At 54.8% G+C, this 18,159-nt stretch overlaps 1 protein-coding gene across 1 annotated transcript in view; it reads right to left on the bottom strand.

Annotated features, from left to right (window-relative positions):
- The window catches only part of FHDC1 (FH2 domain containing 1), a 38,744-nt gene that overhangs the window by 17,316 nt on the left and 3,269 nt on the right, over positions 1-18,159 (bottom strand). Inside the window, exons 2-5 of the mRNA XM_078863307.1 lie at positions 13,372-13,981; positions 8,578-8,639; positions 6,920-7,025; positions 6,029-6,114 (exon numbers count right to left, since the gene is read on the bottom strand). Coding sequence (XP_078719433.1) covers positions 6,029-6,114; positions 6,920-7,025; positions 8,578-8,639; positions 13,372-13,782 — 665 coding nt within the window. The 5' untranslated portion in view covers positions 13,783-13,981. The remainder of the gene's footprint in view (positions 1-6,028; positions 6,115-6,919; positions 7,026-8,577; positions 8,640-13,371; positions 13,982-18,159) is intronic.

The following is an 18,159-nucleotide window of genomic DNA, read 5'->3' as shown; positions in this document are numbered from 1 at the left end:
TGGGTTTAAGTTAGGCGCTGAATGTAATGGCACGCAGGTAAGAAACACCGTTTGGGGGGAAAAAGTAATCATCAACCAAATGTAGAAAAAAAAATTGTTCCAATCCAACGCTTTCTGTAAATGGCGAGAAAAACCTCATCACAAACCTCATCGCGAACCTCATCACAAACCTCGTGACAAACGAAGGGAGCGCAGCGAGGGCTGGACGCGACCAGAGGCCACCACTCGGCGCACAGCAGAGGCCCCGCGGCCCTGCCTCGGCCTTGCGTGCAAGTCACGCGACAGGCGCATTGCACGTGCAATGCTCTCAGCCTTGTCTAGACCACCAACTCCAGAGATGTAACAACACGCAAAGGTGCGTGTTGTACAGTACCATACATGCGGTGGGAGTCATGCCTCACTGCTGTCTGTGAGCATACTTTTGTGTGTCGTTCAACCCTATCATTAACAGTATCAAATTAATTAAATTAAAACGCGCATCATTAAACGTTATTAAGTTATACAACGTCATTATCATTTTACACAAAAGTGTGCCCACTATTTTCATTACGTTCTGAAAACAACCGCATTGAAAATTACCAAAGTGTTCCTCAAATACCGTACAGACACTTCATTATACTGTACCCTTAAAAATGCAAACGTTCACACACTCCATCTCTCCTCGATAGCCCTCGTTCGCCGCGGCAACGCCTCCACCGCTACAACTCACTGGGCACGCACGACGAGCAGTGACTCGACCTGCCGTCGACGTCACCAGCGGTGGCGAGACGAGGGCAAGCCGCTCGCGCGGTGGGGACAACTTCTGCACTTGACATTTGATTTCATCTTCATGGGACGCAACTCCCAGATCATCGTCGTCACGAGCACGCCGCTGCTGGGTTCCTGCGAGGAGGGATGGCGCGTGTGGGGCGGTGCGTGTGGATGCACGTGGCACTTGCCCCTACAGTCCATTAAGGCTATATGGGGGATCTTTGTCGTTGGATGCACGTGGCAGGAGCGCGTCCTCGACTACGCCTGTAACCATCGGGTCCCCCGGGAGTGAAACAGGCATAAGGCATGCAGGGATAGACACGAACAAAGATAAATACAAAGATCACCCCCTCCCCCGTATAGCCTTAACAGACTGTTGGGGAAAGTGCTGTTAGCGATCAGCACTTCTGAAGGCCGGTGCGGTACGCGGAGCGGTGGGTGGCCAGCACCACGCCCGGCCGGCTTTGTCCCCCGAGCGGCGATCTTTACACACCGCAGCAGTTACTCATTTGAGGCTGAGTCGACCTAGGGGAGGCTCAGAACCGGTTCGGATAATCGTCACCGGTGTTGTCCTTGAGCGGGAATCAAACCCGGGTCACCGGGTCCTTAGCACTGCGCGCTAACCCTTGCACGGCCGCTCTCCACGAAGACAAAGATCCCCCTATAGCCTTAATAGACTTATACTCTTACTATTAGTTTTATCGGTAAAGTTACGTAGGTAAAAAATATTTAATTAAAAGCAATAAAATAAAATAATAAAAATCACGTTTCGGAGGCAACACAAGTCTCCGTCATCAGGTGGGACCGTCACAGCCAGATTTGCTGTATCAAACGTCGTGATTTTTATTATTTTATTTTATAATTTTAATTGCATTTTTTTACCTACGTGACTTTACCGATAAAACTAAGAGTATGAATCCTTGCAGTCACGAAAACTTCAAATCTAGTCCTTAATAGACTGTTGGGGCAAGTGCTGTTGCTGCCTACAGACACGGATACAGATGCACACATTCGGACGTGCTCACGCTAACACACACGGCGAGCCCATGCATGCTGAAAGTAAACCCTCTTCGCCATCAGTGCATGCTATCGTCCTGTGGTCCGGGCGAGTAGAGGCAACGCGCCAGAAGATTAGCACTGGATCGGTGCTTAGATAATCGCATTGAAGCTGAGCACGTGTGTGTACGTATAATCAGTGTGTGTGTGTGTGTAATTATCGTGTGTGTATAATCAGTGCACACAATTTACAAACCGGGGTCCATCCAGCTCCTTCCCATGACATTTTGATCTTGGCACGGGGGGCGGGGAACAACTTCACCATTTTCTTGGTTCTTTTGGTAAAGTCACGCACAAGGGAAATAATAAAATACGTGACTTTACCGAAAGAACCAAGAATATGAATCCCTGCAGTCACAAAAGCTTCAAATCGAAACTTCACCATACTTCACCACATTGGGCAGTGTGGGGAAGGGAGAGAGGGAGTGGGTCCCAGGACCGGTTCGGATTTCACCGCACCACTCTGGGCATCAAGAGGCAGGTGGTTCAGGTTCACGGCGCGTGAACTTGTCCCAAACGAGCGCTCCTCCTCCCGTGTTGCGGTGCACAAAGCGGAGATCGGTTTGCGATTTTTTTTTCTCGCAAAATCATTGCACCATTAAATACTTTGCAGTGAAGACGCGATTGTGGGTTTCTGCGCCAGGAAGAAGAAGAATAAAACGATGTTTCGACCGACTGGCCTCTCCCAATAGCAAGACGTGCACGAGTGCAGCCAATCTGTCACTCCACTGCTGGATATGGCAGAGGGGGTGGGGGGGGGTATAATCTGACTGCACTCTGCCACGATGCTCGGTGCGGGTTGGTGAAGGCAGGAGGCACAGACTGTTGCCGCGTAGTGCCGCTCAACAATGGAACGTGCTGAAACTGACCCTGCCGGACAACGTCGAATAATTAATTGTACGACCTCATTTATTTGGCTGCTAAGTGACGGCACCAGCACGCCCACGGGTGGACGGACGTGCCGTCGTCGTCGGCGGGTCCGGCCGCAAAGGGCGGTCAGAGGCGTTTGGGAAAGCGGGACAGGCACTTCACGTTGCTGTACTTGTTCACGCCCCATGGGGCTTGGACAATCCTCCGGATCTTTGTGAAACTGCTTCGTGGCGTTAATTTATCAAGGACCACCGTCTCGCGTCCGCCACGTGCATTGCGGCTCTTGATATACTGAGTTATTGTTTTACCGAATTTGAAAAAAAAAGAAAATGTCTCTTCTTGGTTTTTTGGTTGCTGACCCGCTGGGCTGGGAAGACAAAGTAGGTTGAGCGATTGTGCAATTTTTTGTTATTATTTGACAATGTCGTGTTCCCAAAGACTTTTTGTCTGCACTTCGTATACACACATCTTACAGGACATTACCTACGAACGCATGCACACACGCGTGTGTGTGTGCATGCGTTAGCCGCGCACACAACAGGGATGTTAAACCTGTTTACACCTCGCCGTGTTTTTCGCAACGCATTAAAGTGCTGATCATGACCCCCATACGCGTGGAGGTCACGGCAGAGACATCTCCCGTGCCTGGCCACTTCAAAAACTCAGATGCCACGCTAATCCCACTCTGGACTGAGGACGCAGAGGTCAGTGTCACTTGTAAGCCACGACACTTTCTACCGTAGAGAACAGGCTATTTAAATAAAAGTCCATTATTCCCAAACCGAGTAACTCATCGTCATCAGCCGTGATCAATCCACTGCCGAATGAAGGCCTCCCCAAGCCGTCGTCGTCTCGAACGATGGCGCGATGTGACGAGCCGCCTGGCGCTCTGCTGCGTCGATCCATCTCGTCGGCGGACGTCCTCTCGACCGCGTCCCACTCCGTGGCTGCCACCCCCACCGCTCGTCTCGACTAAGCGGCACGAGACTTTGTCGTGAATGGCCGGGCCCCGTGGCTCGGCGGCAGAGCGAGCGGCTCGCGATTGTAACGTTGCGAGTCCAAACCCCCGGTTCGGTGTTTCACTCGGCCCATCATGCCTCCGGGGTGGATAAAACGAAATACGACTCTGTGAAGAAGTCCGCAGTGGTTGTCCTATGGAAAGACTCGCCCTCGCCATAGCAATGTGGAGTTTGTACCACAGGCTCAGAGCAAGCGCCTTGAATAAAATAACCATCACGATGGCAGGATGTGAGCCTCGCCATTCAAAGAAACAAAACAGAAACTGTAATATCCGCCGCACCGTCCCGGCGTTACGCAACGCGTAGACAACAACGCGTCAATAGCCTCGCCACATCCGCGGCGCGGCACACGTCCGACCAGATTGTCTCAGCCCACGAGCAAGACGAACGAGAAACGTTCCCGCGTTCGGCGCCAGCTCGTTACCCCCCCCCCCCCCCAACTTTGTTCGCCCAGCATCCTCCTTCCATGCGCTCGCTAATGAACCAACGGGTGCGCACGTGGGCACCGTGGAAGACACGAGAGAGCGAGCGTCGTGACCCGCGGCGCCACGAGAGAGCCCGTCACTCGAGCTCGCTTTGTGAGGACCCCCGAGTCCGAGCGGCGCCTCGCGACGGGAGCACCCCCCCCCCCCCCTCGCTAAATTGCGTCACGCGCTTTATTCTCGCTCTAAGATGTGACGCAAGCGCCAGCGGAACGTCACCCTTCTGTTTGCCAACAAGCCCTCGCCTCTGGATAGGGTGGTGGGGGTCAGGGGTGCTGCTGGGGCTGCTGCTGCTAGGAGCGGCCGAGTGACGCCTGCGGACGGCGGTCGTGGGAGACGCGAGCTCCCGCTTGAGTTTGGAGAGAGGGAGAGAGAGAGAGGCTCTCAGTGCCCCGACTCTATTCATCGTCGTCGGTGACAGTGGCACACGGAGCGTGAATGGGAGACTCGGGCAGTGAATGAGCGTGACGCTCGAGCCGTACGCGCGGCCCGGCCCTACGTGCGCATGAACACGCACGCGCACGCACGCACACGCACGCACGCGCACGCACGCGCACGCACGCGCCCACGTGGGCTCCCAAAGGGGCGGCCGACCTATTCAGTTCGCCGTTATTGAACACCGCCGCCGCTGCGTTTGCGTGAGAGCCGCACGTCAAGTGGCTCTGCGATCACCAGCGACAATTGTTGACCCAAACTACCTGTACTGGGTCTCCCCTAGGTCAGCTCAGCCTCAAAGCATGAGTGATGTGGTGCGTGAACATCACACGCAGGTATACAAGCCAGATGGGAGGAGCGCCGTGCACATCCCCGACTTTTTGTGTCTTTTGAGCCTTAGCAGGTGCTCGCTAACAACACTTGGCACATTAAAGCTCCGAGGATAAACTCCACAGGAGATTTATTTGCAGTCTGAGTGAGTGTGTGAGTGTGTGTTGGCTCAGGCCACCATTCACTGGAACTGGGCTGGATTCCAGTGGCAATCGATGTGTGTCTTAGGTCTGTGCTTTCCTGAGGTCGACTCAGTTTAAAATGAAAAAAAACCCCGCAAGGCTGATTGAGGTACAGTGCCGACCACACCACATATTCGTGTGAAAAATCCACTCCACTTTGCAGATGAACAATGTTTGTAAAATGGAAACCGAAACTCAAAGTTCAACCGAATAAAAGGAATTAAGCCACTAAGCTGAACGTAAAATAACCTCGCGTTCCCATAAATTAACCCAGGACAAAGCGCCGCGCCTCTCATATCTGAAAGGAATACTTTTATCCATTTTATTTGTTTCACAAGTACCCACCCATTATGTGGCAATTGTACATTAAACAAGGCAGGCAGCTTATCGCCGAAGACTGTAGTTTAAAAGTGTAATTGCAGCCTGCTGCAATCTATCCCACAGCCAGTACCTCTAACTAGTTGCCAACAAACACTGAACCCTATTCACGATGTTGTTTCTTATGTTTCTTAGTTCCTTGGTTATTTCCCAATTATATTCCAGTCGTGCGTTCAATGTCGTGACAGGAGACGGAATAAATATCCATAGGGCACTCTTGCAGCTGCCAGTGTACCACCCTGTGCCAGAGAATCCCCTTAGAAGATGACGCCTCAGAGGAAACCGGAGTACCCGCAGAAAACCCAACCACGGGGCGGGGAGAACACTCAAAAGTTTCACGAACCCGCTTGCTGTACTGCTATCTCTTCCTGTCACCCAACAATCCGGCGGCTTCGGTAGTTTTATCGGTACGATAAACCCTTGGACCCCTCCCTCCCCAAAAGTTGCGGGCCACAGAGGCGCGTGCCACCGCACCCGGCTCAGTCTACGGCCCGCGGAGGGATGAGGAGGGAGGGACTTCACTTACCAGGGGACTTCGATCAGCAGCAGCATGAAGGCGTCGGGAGCCGGCAGCCGGCTCCTGTCTCCGCGGAACTGCTTCAGCTGACTCAGCTGTGGCCAGCACCAACGGGGGGCGTGCACGTGGTGGGATGGGGGTGGGGGGGTGGTGTTGAGGGGGGGGGGACACACGTTGACGAGTGAGACACAGCGGCCACACGGCCCCGGGAAGACGTGCGGGGAAACCCAGCGACGTCGGGCTGAATCTCAGCTGGGTCTGTCTGGGCTGGCGACCTGGAAAATAAAACTAAACTATTTATTTTATTCCAGCAGGTAAGGCCCACTGGGCCTTATAGCTCTTGATGATATGTCTGCGCCCAGCACACCACATCCAGTTCGCCTCTCGTGATGGCTGCGGCTATTCCCAGTCTGCCACCGAGCTCGAAAATATTCGGTGAAATATTTAAAGCCCCAGGCATTTGGGACGTAAGAGAACATACAGGGACAACCTGGCAACCGGTCCACGCAGACGCGACGAGGGACATGGGGACAAGCAGCGGGACAACCCCATCCACGCGGAGACGTGGAGACACACAGCGGCAATGGAACACAGGCGTGCTGAGACACACGGGGACACGTGGAGAACACGGAGACACGTTTATCATGAGAACTAGCCAGCAAAGCACTTGAATTGGGGGATATCGGTGAATGGACCGTAAAAGGGGTGGTGGAGTGGTGGCGCAGTGGTTAGTGCACTGTGAGTGATATCTGAATCGGTCCTGGCTCCCCCCTTAAGTGGAATGACAAGGACCTGTGGATTATTTTTTAGTAAACACGGGAAGATGAGCTGAGTATTACACGTGACACCCCCCCCCCCTAACACCCCCCACCCTCAGGGCGTCCGTCATCGCAGCCTCACCTCGTCCGCCTGCGGCAGGAGTTTGAGCAGCTCCCCGAGCCTCTCCGCTCCGTAGTCCTTGCTCCGGCACTCCAGGATGTCCTGGATCACGTCATGGCCCAGGGTCCTGAGTGGTCAAAGAGTCGGGTTCGAATCAATTGTTGCTGTGCTTGTTTCATCTACGGTGTCGGATCGGAGCGGTCAGTGAGCTCGATGGGGAAGGGCGCGGTTAGTGGAGTAACCTCAAACATCTTCATTGTGAGGTGTGGGTGGGGGAGGAGGGCGGAGATGGTGAGCAGGTTGAGGGTTGAGGAGGTGTGGAGGGAATGTGCAGGTGATGGGAGGATGGTTAGGAATTGTTTGGAAAATAGTGGAAAGTATTGGGGGGAGTTGATGAAGAGCAGTAGTTGGTGATAAGATGGTTGGGAGATGTGGATAAGTGATCGGGAGGTGGTGGTGAGATGATGGAGATGCAAATGGGAGGTGGTGGTGGTGGTGAGATGATGCGGTGGTGATTGGGAGGACAAACATTAAGGAGACGGTGAGGAAGTGAGCCAGGGATAATGGTGAGAGATTTCCACAACCGCATGGTGATGCAGCCGTTGAAAGGAGAGGCTGCAGCGCGTTAAGAGGAGTTAATTGCGTGCCGATGTCACTGCTCAAGACAGGATTTGTTTAAACGATCCGCAAGATTCCCCCCTACCCCCGTCTTCTACCCCCTTACTTCTGTTCTTCTTCCCTTCCCTTCACCGCCCCCCCCCCGACGCTCCGGCTCGTAGTCCCCACCTGGCTGGGGCAGTGAGCACTACAGGTAGTCCCCGACTTACGATATTTTCGACTCACGATGGGGTCGTCGTAACGCATCTCCGTCGTAAGTCGGGGACTACCTGTATTTTCTCCCCTCTGCTAAAACCCAGAGGAGCACTGGGTTTGGGATGTTGCCCCCCGCGGGGGTTTCTGTGCCCCCCTCAACCTTGCTACGGTTTCTGCTTTGGTACCCGGCGCTTGTTAAACAATGAAATAAATAAATAAAATGGTATAGCCACGAGAAAATGTTACGGCAAACATGATTCCATGTTATTGAAATAAGAATAGGTTTTACCCTTTCTGGCAATAAAACAGGTGTTAAGATGTTCAAACGCCAAATATGGAGTTTGTGGAGTGAGTGGGGAGTGGCGGCGTCGTGGTTAGCGCGCTGCGCTAGAAACCCGGCGACCCGAGTTCGATTCTCGCTCACGGCCAACACCAAGTGACGGTTATCTGAACCGGTCCTGGGCCTCCTCCCCTAGGTCGACGCAGCCTCAAATGAGTACCTGGTGCGGTGTGTAAACATCCCCATTGGGGAGACAAAGGCGGTCGGGCGTGGTGCTGGCCACTCACCCCCTCGTGTACCGTGCCGGCCTTCATAGATGCTCGCTAACAGCACTTGCCCCAACAGTCTGTTAAGGCTGTACGTGGGGAATCTTGGTCTTTGTTTGAGTGAGGGTGGACACTCAAGGTGAATTAGCACGAAACCCTTAGCAGCTGCTGTGGAGTCGCAAGCCAATGAATGTTTAACGTGTCTAGCCATGCGCGCTGCTATTTCCGTGACTCATTAAAGCTCTCGTTCGTTTCCAAAAAAAAAGGAAAGAGGGTAAAAGCGTTCAATGAATAATGCGCTCGGTAACAATCGAACTCACCCTTTGAATTGCTTGAGAAAAATTCCAACATTCATGCTGCGCTTGGAGTCCAGGAGGCTTTCCTATAACACAAGATGCACACACACACGAGGGGATGGGGGGGGGTGAGGTGGTTAGGAGTTGATCCCAATTCACGGAAGGGGATCACAGCCTAAATCCTTCCATCCCGCCCAACCGCCCCAGAATAAAGAGGTTTAAGGGTAAAATAAAAGTCAGAGCGTTTTCAAGCTCAAATGAGTGTGCGGCAGTGCTCATTTCCGCTTGCGGTCCAGAGCCTGTGGTGGCGATCCCACACTCACACCGCAGGAGACGGTGTTTCTGTCGTCAATTCAGAGGACAACTGCTGTTGACTGACAAAGTGATGAACATCAACCTTGTAATGATGATGGTGATTATGGTGGTGGTAATGTGCTGATGATGCAATTTTGATTCTGGATTGAAAACGAATTCCTTTGGAACTGCTTGTTGTGTTTAGCTTGTTGTCCTTTCACTGCACCTCCGATGAGCATGGTTGTCTACATACGGTGCAAAAGAAGTTCAACATACACCATGATAATGGTGACATGATGCCGGTGTTGATGAAGATATGTATGTTCAACGTCGTTCGCACCTACATAGCCAACCGTGCTCATCGGAGGTGCAAGTGATTGATGTTGTGGTCATGCAAATTATGATGATGATGATGGTAACAAAGTGGTGATGCTAATGAGGATGATGGTGGTGGTGATGATGATTTGGCGATGCTAAAAATGATGATCGATGACGACACTCATTGTGATGATGATGCTAATGATGATGATCTATAGCAATGTTGATCACGATGTCGGTGAAGCGGTGATGAACGATGACTGACGGTTCACAATGGCGAACCTTCTAACCGCCACATCGTCTGCCCGGCCGCTCAGGCATCAAGTGGCGTCAGCCAAACCTGCTGCCATCAGAACCAAACCTGCTACCATCAGAACCAAACCTGCTACCATCAGAACCAAAAAAAAAAACCTCAGAGGTGAATTGCCTCTAGACCGGGAGGTTAAAGAGCGTGGGCCGGTAGGTAGGGGTGCCGGTGGTGATTGTTGCGGAACAGCTGTTATCGGATTTCCACGCGTGTCGCTTTGGGTCAGGGAAAACCAAAAATCAATCGGCGTCCCGACCGCCGCCTCGTGACGAAGATTCCAGGAGGCGACACCCACACCACGACAGGAGGCGTTCTGTTCGCGTCCGCCCGACAAGGAGACCACAGAAGCCATCGCCTCTAGCGAGTCTACGCCGCCTGATGGACCCCCCCTCCTCAACTCCCCCAGCCCCTGGGCCCCCACCACCGCACTTCCCCTGCCATCCGTGGCTGCCCTTGTGAGTGTGGCCGCGTATTATTGATTTGCTTGCCCGCCCGCCAGCCAGCAAGGGCCTCTCGGTTAAATGAATAACCCACGGGGATCATCAAACGTGGCCGTTTCGTAACGCGCGGCGTGGGCGCGTGTGTGTGTGTGTGTACGTTGAACTTCTTTTGCACCGCACGTAGCCAACGGTGCTTAACAAACTGTAGGGGCAAGTGCTGTTAGCGAGCACCTATGAAGGCCGGAACGGTACACGAGGGGGTGGGTGGCCAGCACCACGCCCGACCGCCTTTGTCTCCCCAGTGGCGATGTTTACACACCACACCAGGTACTCATTTCAGGCTGAATCGACCTAGGGGAGGCCCAGGACCGGTTCAGATAATCGTCACTGGTGTTGGCCGTGAGCGGGAATCGAACCCGGGTCGCTAGGTTCATAGCGCAGCGCGCTAACCGCTACGCTATCGCTCCCCACTTGTGTGTGTACGTTGAACTTCTTTTGCACCGCACGTAGCCAACGGTGCTAATCGGAGGTGCGGGCGGGGGGGACAAACTAAACACAAAAAGCAGTTCCACAGAGATGAGTTTTTCAAACTAGATGATTTAAAATCTCAACAAGTGTGGAGGCGGAAGGGGTTTGCCCGATGTGCCCACCCGCACTTTGTGACTATATTTTTTGTTACAGGTGTGTTGTGTAAACATGGAGCATGGAGATTTCATCGCGAGGGATAGCGCCATTAGCCAAGGTGAATAAGAAAAACGTTAAAACAACTAACCTACACACGGGGTTTGCACTGTCCCATACTTTTCTTTGCACCCAAGTCTCCTTTGCAAAATATAATTTTGTCTAAATATGTACAGTACGTGCAGAGCCCAACGTTTTCCTGATGGCCTCTATGTAGAACCCACTGCTGTAGGAAGGCTTCCCTCTACAACCATCAGCCTCGTTACGATATCGTGGGAAACCATTCGCTCCGCGGTAGCAGATTCAGACATCATCTCCTTCTCATACCCGTTGCCTTTCTCCAGGCAAGCCATTCGTATCTGCCTGGGAAGCAGTGTTATGATCCAACCCATACTGCACTTGACTTCAGATGCCGGCTCTCCTAGCAACATCTGATTTGACGCTTGTTTGATTTACGTAACACGGACGCGACGCTCAACGATACGTCGTCTTTTATGAAGCAGCGTCGCAATTATCTGGACCTATACATTCCTGGCTTAACCTGTGCTTTGCCCAAGACATAGCTGGCTTTACATGTAACTTGGCCAGCATTTATCTTCCCACACCATTAGCTAGATCGACATATATCTGACCATACCATTGCTTGGGCCAACATATACCTTCGCCACACCTGTACCTAGATCAGTATATACCTGGTCTCACCTGGACCAGCACTTACCTGGCCACACCATCACCTGGGCCAGCACATACCTGACCACACACATGGCCAGCCCATCCAGACCAGGTGTCACAGCCTGAACGCCCATTACATTTGATAGAAACCTCTTAACTATAATTCTACCAAGCCTGGGCATAAGCCCCGCTAACACTGCCAATGGGTAGGGCAAGAGCTGTGTTAACGTTCGGACGGATTTCACGGAGGTCAGTGTTTAAGTTGAGCCACTTTTGCTCAGTGCCGCCCTGATTGTATCACTGGGCGAGCGAGCGAGCGAACGGAGCCCCTGCCCTGATGAATCACGGGCCACTGAGCATGAGTGGCAACGCGTTCCTGTGGCATCCCTCACGCGCTGACCTCGTCACAAGGTGACACGGGTTGGAAGTGTAGGGGGGGGGAGGGGCGGCGTAGGGGTGGGTAGAAAACTGGGGGGGGGGGTGTCGAAATTGTTCACTCCAACTACATTCTTACCCACACCTCCAAGTGCTGCAACTTATAGTTCCGTAGGCTCGTACCACCCGGGGGATGCTCCTCCATCCGACCATGTCAGGTATCAGAAGTTCATCAAGCTCGAGCCTGCGCAGAGGCCATCCGAATCTCTAGCCAGCGGGAAGCGAACAACGCGGAGCTACGTGTGGCATTCCAGAATGATTATTGTCGTTTTTCTTTTCTTTTTGTTTAACGATGCAGGTGAGGGCAGACGACAACGGGGCAGAGAAGCGTTCCGACGTCGCGGCTTGGGCGTGACGCAGGGATGTTTGGCCGAGTGGAGAGGAGAGGCACGGTGGGGCGGGTAGGAGGCCAGCCTGGTCGTGTGGAGCGTACGCGTGACCTCCCCTCCGTACACTCCGAGACTCACCCCCCTCTCCGTGCCCCCCACCAACCCCTCCACCTGCCACCTCCCGGCAGCCAGCGAGCGCTGACTGAGCGGAGCCTTCTGACCTTCTGACCCCCCCCCAACAACCCCCCCCCCCCCGCTCGAGTCACGCGGCCCGCGCGTTTCTATGGAAAGTTGCGCTGTGCAAACTTCACGGAGACGTGTTGGGCTTTGGTTGTGTTGCTTTGTTTGTATTTTGTTTTCACTGCGCAGACGCTTGAGCGAGGAGGCGTTGGGGAGGTGTCGGTGGGGGAGGGGGTGTTTCCATTGGGCTTCATTTCCGACTGAATATTCTCAGGCTCGCCGGCACAATCAGGTTGATTGATCATCCAGCACTCACCGACTTGCCCCCCGTCAATCACTCACCGGCACTCTGTCGCTTCCCTATCGCTCTTCTATCGCGGCTACTGTGCTCACTGTGCTCGTGAGCGTCACTCGTCGATTTGACGACTCGGTTTTCTCGAGCGACCGTTTCGTGTCAACCGCCACGCTGAGGTCAACCGCCACGCTGAGGTCAACCGCCACGCTGAGGTCAACCGCCACGCTGAGGTCAAAACACTTGCTGCTTCATTCCTCACACCGCTCCACTTTGTAATTCCTAGTTTTAAGCATGATGTTCTAGTTAATAAACATATTTACTCTCATCTATTATATTCTCAAAAGTATTGTTACTGGCATCTTGGCGCTTGGGGTCTTTGCTCACCAACCGTGATAACACCGAACGATTCGAGTAGGCAAGTGATGAGTAGCCACAGGAAGAGGTCTATTGGATGTGGTGTGCCAGATGGGGGAATATGTTCAGGGTGCTTACCGAGACCAACCCAGCTAAAATTAATCCCTGATCTCACCACATCTCAACAGACACTGGTGTTCATATTCTTGGTTCTTTCGGTAAAGTCACGTAGAAGGGAAACAATAAAATAATTAAATAATAAAAATATCAAACAATAAAATTCTCACGACGTTTCTATTGCAACACAAGCAATCATCACCAGGTGTGAAAGCCACAGTGGTGTCACGTGGCTGCCATGGGCCCTGGGGGGGGGGGGGGGGCTCCTGTCCAACCTTCCTACCTCGCCATCTGGGCCCCCCCGGCCCACGTGGGCACCCCCCCCCCGCCCCCCGGTGCAGTTGCACCGCCTGCGCACTCGCTCGACATCTACGCACAACGGCCAAAAGCACCCACCTCCTTAGCCAACCGCGCCGCGCTGTGGGACTTCACGAGGCCAAGGGCCGCCCCCGTCCGGATCTCGGCGTCCGCGTTGGAGAACAGCTCCTCCATGCGCCGAGTGTCCAGCTCGATCGAGTCGCTGCGACCCCCCATGGTCCACAGGTTCGCTTTGCCCTCGATGCGCTCCTTGGGGATGACGTTCCAGAAGAACTTGCGCATCTTCTTCTTGCTGGCGTCCACGCCGCCGGCCCGGCCGTCGCCCCCCGACGTCACTCCCGTGAAGCCCAGGGACGGGGGAAGGGGCGGCGGTGGCGGCGGCGGTGGCGGTGGAGGAGGAGGAGGCGGTGGTGCCGGCGGAGCGGCGTATCCGCTCGGGGCGTTGGGGAGAAGCGCGCGTCCGTTGCTCTGCACATCCATGTTGAGCATCGTCGATTTGCGGAATCGGCCACCCTCCGTCGTGCAGGTTGTCGCGTCGCACGAAGCGTAGATTCCCTCGGGGACTTCTCGCAGCCAGAGAGAGCTACCAGCGGCCGCGCGTCGGATGGGGGCGGCGGCCGTCCGTCGCGGGGTCAGCGAGAGCAGGGGGTATCATCGCGGCGGCGAGGCCAGGTCTCCGCTTGTCCACCTGCGAGGCAAAGAACGGCAGAAGCTGAGCTCCGAGGTTTCAACTGCGAGCCGCAGCGGCCCCGGCCGACGGCGCGCGGCGCGCGCAGCCTCGAGGCGTACGGCTGTGTGCGTCTGTGTGTGTTTGTGTGCGTCTGTGTGTGTCTGTGTGTGTCTGTGTGCGTCTGTGTGTGTTTGTGTGCGTCTGTGTGTGTTTGTGTGCGTATGTGTGCGTTTGCGTATTTATGGTGTCACTCTTTCACGGGGGCCTACACAGGTGCGCGCCTATGACCAATCGCCCGGAATGCGCGTGATCTCGTCAGGTTTGGGACGCTAAGCAGCGGTTGAGCCTGGAGAGAGACCCGACGGGCGACCACCACGCACGGCTGGTCGTTACAGGCGGGGTGGCCCTGATATTTTGTGGGCAATAATAGACGGCCAGTGCAGGAAAATCAATTGTTGTACTGCACTTCTATGCACCTACTTTGTATGCTCCCCTGCCTTCACCGATCCGCACTGACCAACGTGGTGAAGGCAATCATCCAGCAGTGGATGGGCACAAAGGCTGTACGTGTATACAGGTGTGGATATCATCATCTGCGCGCTCCTACGCGTCTCTACAGCTGTCGATTTCGCGTGGCCGCAACTCCCACGCGTGTGCACATTTCCGCACGTTGACACCTGCCGCTCGCGGACAAAGACAAAGATCCCCGGTCCCCATGGGCATATGAACTGTTGGGGGCAAGTGCTGTTAGCCTACCGACTACAATGTGAGATTGTAGTTATTTATCTGCACACAAGCACGCACCGACACGCAGCGCCTCCACACCCTAAACCCGCGGGTCCCAACACGGCCAAATTAATCCACGGGCCAGAGCAGACATTGGTACCACCGAAGGTACTCATTCACATGGCTAGAAATATAAATAAAACGAGCGAATCACTTGGTGAACCCCCAACTCGTTTCAAATGAGTCATCGCACGCCTCACTGTTGTCGGCCGCGCCAAGACGTTGCAACCGCTCAAAGTACTGCCGCCTCAAGCGCTGCCCGCGAGTGAAACGTTTCCTCCATGGGCTCACGGACTGAGTCCAGTCCACACCTCCAAACCCCGTGGCGTGCGTGCCAGGCGTCGACGGGAATCTCGCGGAGGTCAGATAAGGCGCGGTGGCGCGGATTGTGATTCGCGACGATGGCTGATCCGAGGGCGTGAGGTTGTGCGTGTACGCGGCTGACGAAGTAAGGCGACACCGTTAACGATGTTTACCCCCTCGCGGGGGATGGAGGTCTGTCCGATACCGTGGGAGGACGACACCGCGGAGCCCCGAATGAGACGGCCGCGTGACAATTCTGCAAGACGCACATTGCAATGCCGTGCCAGGGGAACCGGCCGGCTCTGTTCGAACCTCGGCTTCGAGAGGGCCTTCATCCAGCAGTGCGTTGGTCATGGCTGATGATGATGATTATGGTGATCTACGTTACGTGCACAGAATGGGATCGCGTTGGCTGAGCACTTGGATGAGCGACCACCAGGGCTTGCCAGGTGGTGTAGGTGTGTGGCTGAGAGGTGTGACCAGGGGTGGTGCCACCCTCGTTTCAGCAGTGGGATTCCCCCCCCCCCCCCGCAGATCTCCAGATTATTCCCACAAGAAGACAAATACTCAAAGTGCGAAACTTGGCCAAACATTCTCACGCAGGAGAACCCTTCTAAAAAGTAAAACATTGAGATTTCGGCCGTCCTCGCTCAAGGGCATTGGTGGCACTCAGGCTGGAGAGGGTGACACGGTGGCTTCACGCGCTGCAGTATGAACCCGGCGGCGGCGATGGTGGCCTAGGGTCGAATACCCGCCGCGGCTACCATCAGTGGCGAGTGACATCTGAACGGCTCCCTTGGTCACCAACCCGCAGCTGTTGATGGATGTTCAAACAGCCCGCGCGCGATCGACGCGGCGCGGAGATGCCTCCCGTTGCCGGCGTCCAGCGTCGACAGAGGCCTGTACACGACTCTCGCCGTATCGTCGACTGCGGTCGTGAGATTGGCATTGGACGTGGCGGCGGCGGCGGCGGCCGTGCAAAGGCCACGACGGAGCGCCGCGTGGTTCCTGCTGTTGCCGCGCGTACTCGCTCCTCGTGTTGCGCGCGAGCGCTGGAACAAAAGCGCTGTTTACCGTGGCGGGTCACGGTGCCCCCCCCCCCCCCCCATCTAGCCTTTGTGTACAACGCGATCGCCTGACGCACATGAAGAAGCCCCCCCACCCACCACCACCACCACCCCAGGTACTCCCCTCACCACTCGCCCCCACCGTAGAGGCCCCTTTTGTCCCAGGAAACACCCAGAGGCGACTTGGGCCACCATTCGATCTGCGCGGTAACGCACGCGACGCGGACTCGATTACAATTACAGCGCCGTAGATTCAGTTCCGCCGGCGGGGGCAGCGGTGGTGCAGCGGTTAGCGCGCTGCGATGTGAACCCGACAGCACGGTTCGGTTAGATTCCCACCCACGGCTCACACCCCCCCCCCCTCCCCCGCACTCACAAGCCGCACTGACCAGAGTGGGGAAGTATTGTTAAACAACCCCCATTGCCGATGCAGCCTGGGGGACCCTTCATCCAGGAACGCATTGACAAAGGGCTGTAAATTATTGTTGTTCCCATTTTATCATTCGCTTTGCGTTGTTCCATCATAATTCTGAGTGGTCAGGAGCAGTGTTGTGAGTAGCAGGTGAGCGATTTCTAATAAAGTATTCGGCAACAGGCCGTCGCACGGACGGGGTGAATTGATCTTCGTAGACATTTTAAGATTGTTATCTGGATTTTGTTCAATTAAAAAAGAAAACAGTTTTCAACTTTAAAATAAATAAATACATGTGGAGCAATAAGAACAGAGTTGAGACGTTTCTAGAACCCCATCCGATTAGCAGCGCAAAAACAATGTCCACCATGATTTTGACGTACGTCAAAGGATCGTACACGGGGAGTTCCTGTAGGTGCGTGGCCGATATTCAACACAAAAAGTCCGCAGTTTCTTCCGGTCAGAATGAACCCTTGCACGCATCTATAGGTCGCAAACCAACTTCAGTAATCCTTGTGACTTGCAGGCTGACCCCTAAAGGGACAAGCAATCAACTTTCACGAATATACCAACCTACTACGACAATGCACAATAATGCCTCCCCCCCCCCTTGTTGTCGACGTGTCCATGACTCCGGCGCGCGAGTACGAAGCATAGGCACCAGCACCCCTCGGGGAAGTCGTCTCACCGCGCCACGCATTTGTACATCAGCGGCTCAAAAGTCGTTGTTTTGTCTCTCGCTCCCTTTGAAAGGACCTCGCAAAGCGGTCGACTCGCGTTTCGTTCCACACTTTCACACGCCGTCGCCGACATGACAAAGTCCGCCGCGATGTTCGAGTCTCGACAAGTCTGGCCGCTCACCGAGCCGCGTCGCCGGACATCTCACCGCGACCACTGATGCCCGACTGGGACGTCTGCTGCTGGCCTGCTGCTGCGCGCGTACGAGGCGCTGCAGAGTGAGTGTGTGTGTGGGGAGCGGTGGTAGAGCGGTTAGCGCTACGCCGCGCTACGAACCCGAGTTCGATTCCCTCGCACGGCCACCAACACCGGTGACGATTATCTGAACCGGTCCTGGGCCGCCCACTCGGTCGACTCAGCTTCAATGAGTGCCCGGTGCGATGTCTAAACATTGCCACTGGGGAGACAAAGGCGGCCGGGCGTGTGACGCGCTGGCCTTCGTAGGTGCACGCTCACAGCACTTGCCCCAACAGTCTGGTAAAGGCTATAGGGGGGATCTTTGTCTTTAGAATGTCTGTACTCTCTTTCTTGCTCGCACAATGGGGCCGCTTGCTCGCCTGTCGTTACCGAACGCTTCGGCGAATTTAATGAATCTCCCCCAATGTTATGACGGCCGGTGCATGGTGGGAGAGTGGAGGCGCAGTGGTTGGCACGCACCGCGCTCTGAACCCGGTGACCCCCCCTGCGTTCGACTCCCTGCGACGACGGCGAGCATCAGTGGCTCAAGAGCGACACCTGCACCGGTGTCTGGTGCCCCCCCCTCTCCCCTCCCCCCAATCCACAGTCACTTCACCAACCCGCATTGGCCAGGAAGGTGAAGAATGGTTCAAACAACCCCCATGACCGACGTGGCGAGGGGGGAGGGAGTCCTTAATCCAGCAGCGTGGCGT

This window comes from Lampetra fluviatilis, chromosome 15 (assembly GCF_964198595.1).
Source record: "Lampetra fluviatilis chromosome 15, kcLamFluv1.1, whole genome shotgun sequence".
Taxonomy (NCBI): Eukaryota; Metazoa; Chordata; class Hyperoartia; order Petromyzontiformes; family Petromyzontidae; genus Lampetra; species Lampetra fluviatilis.
The sequence above is the reverse complement of the archived record's forward strand: the minus strand, read 5'-3'. Positions and strand labels throughout refer to the sequence as shown.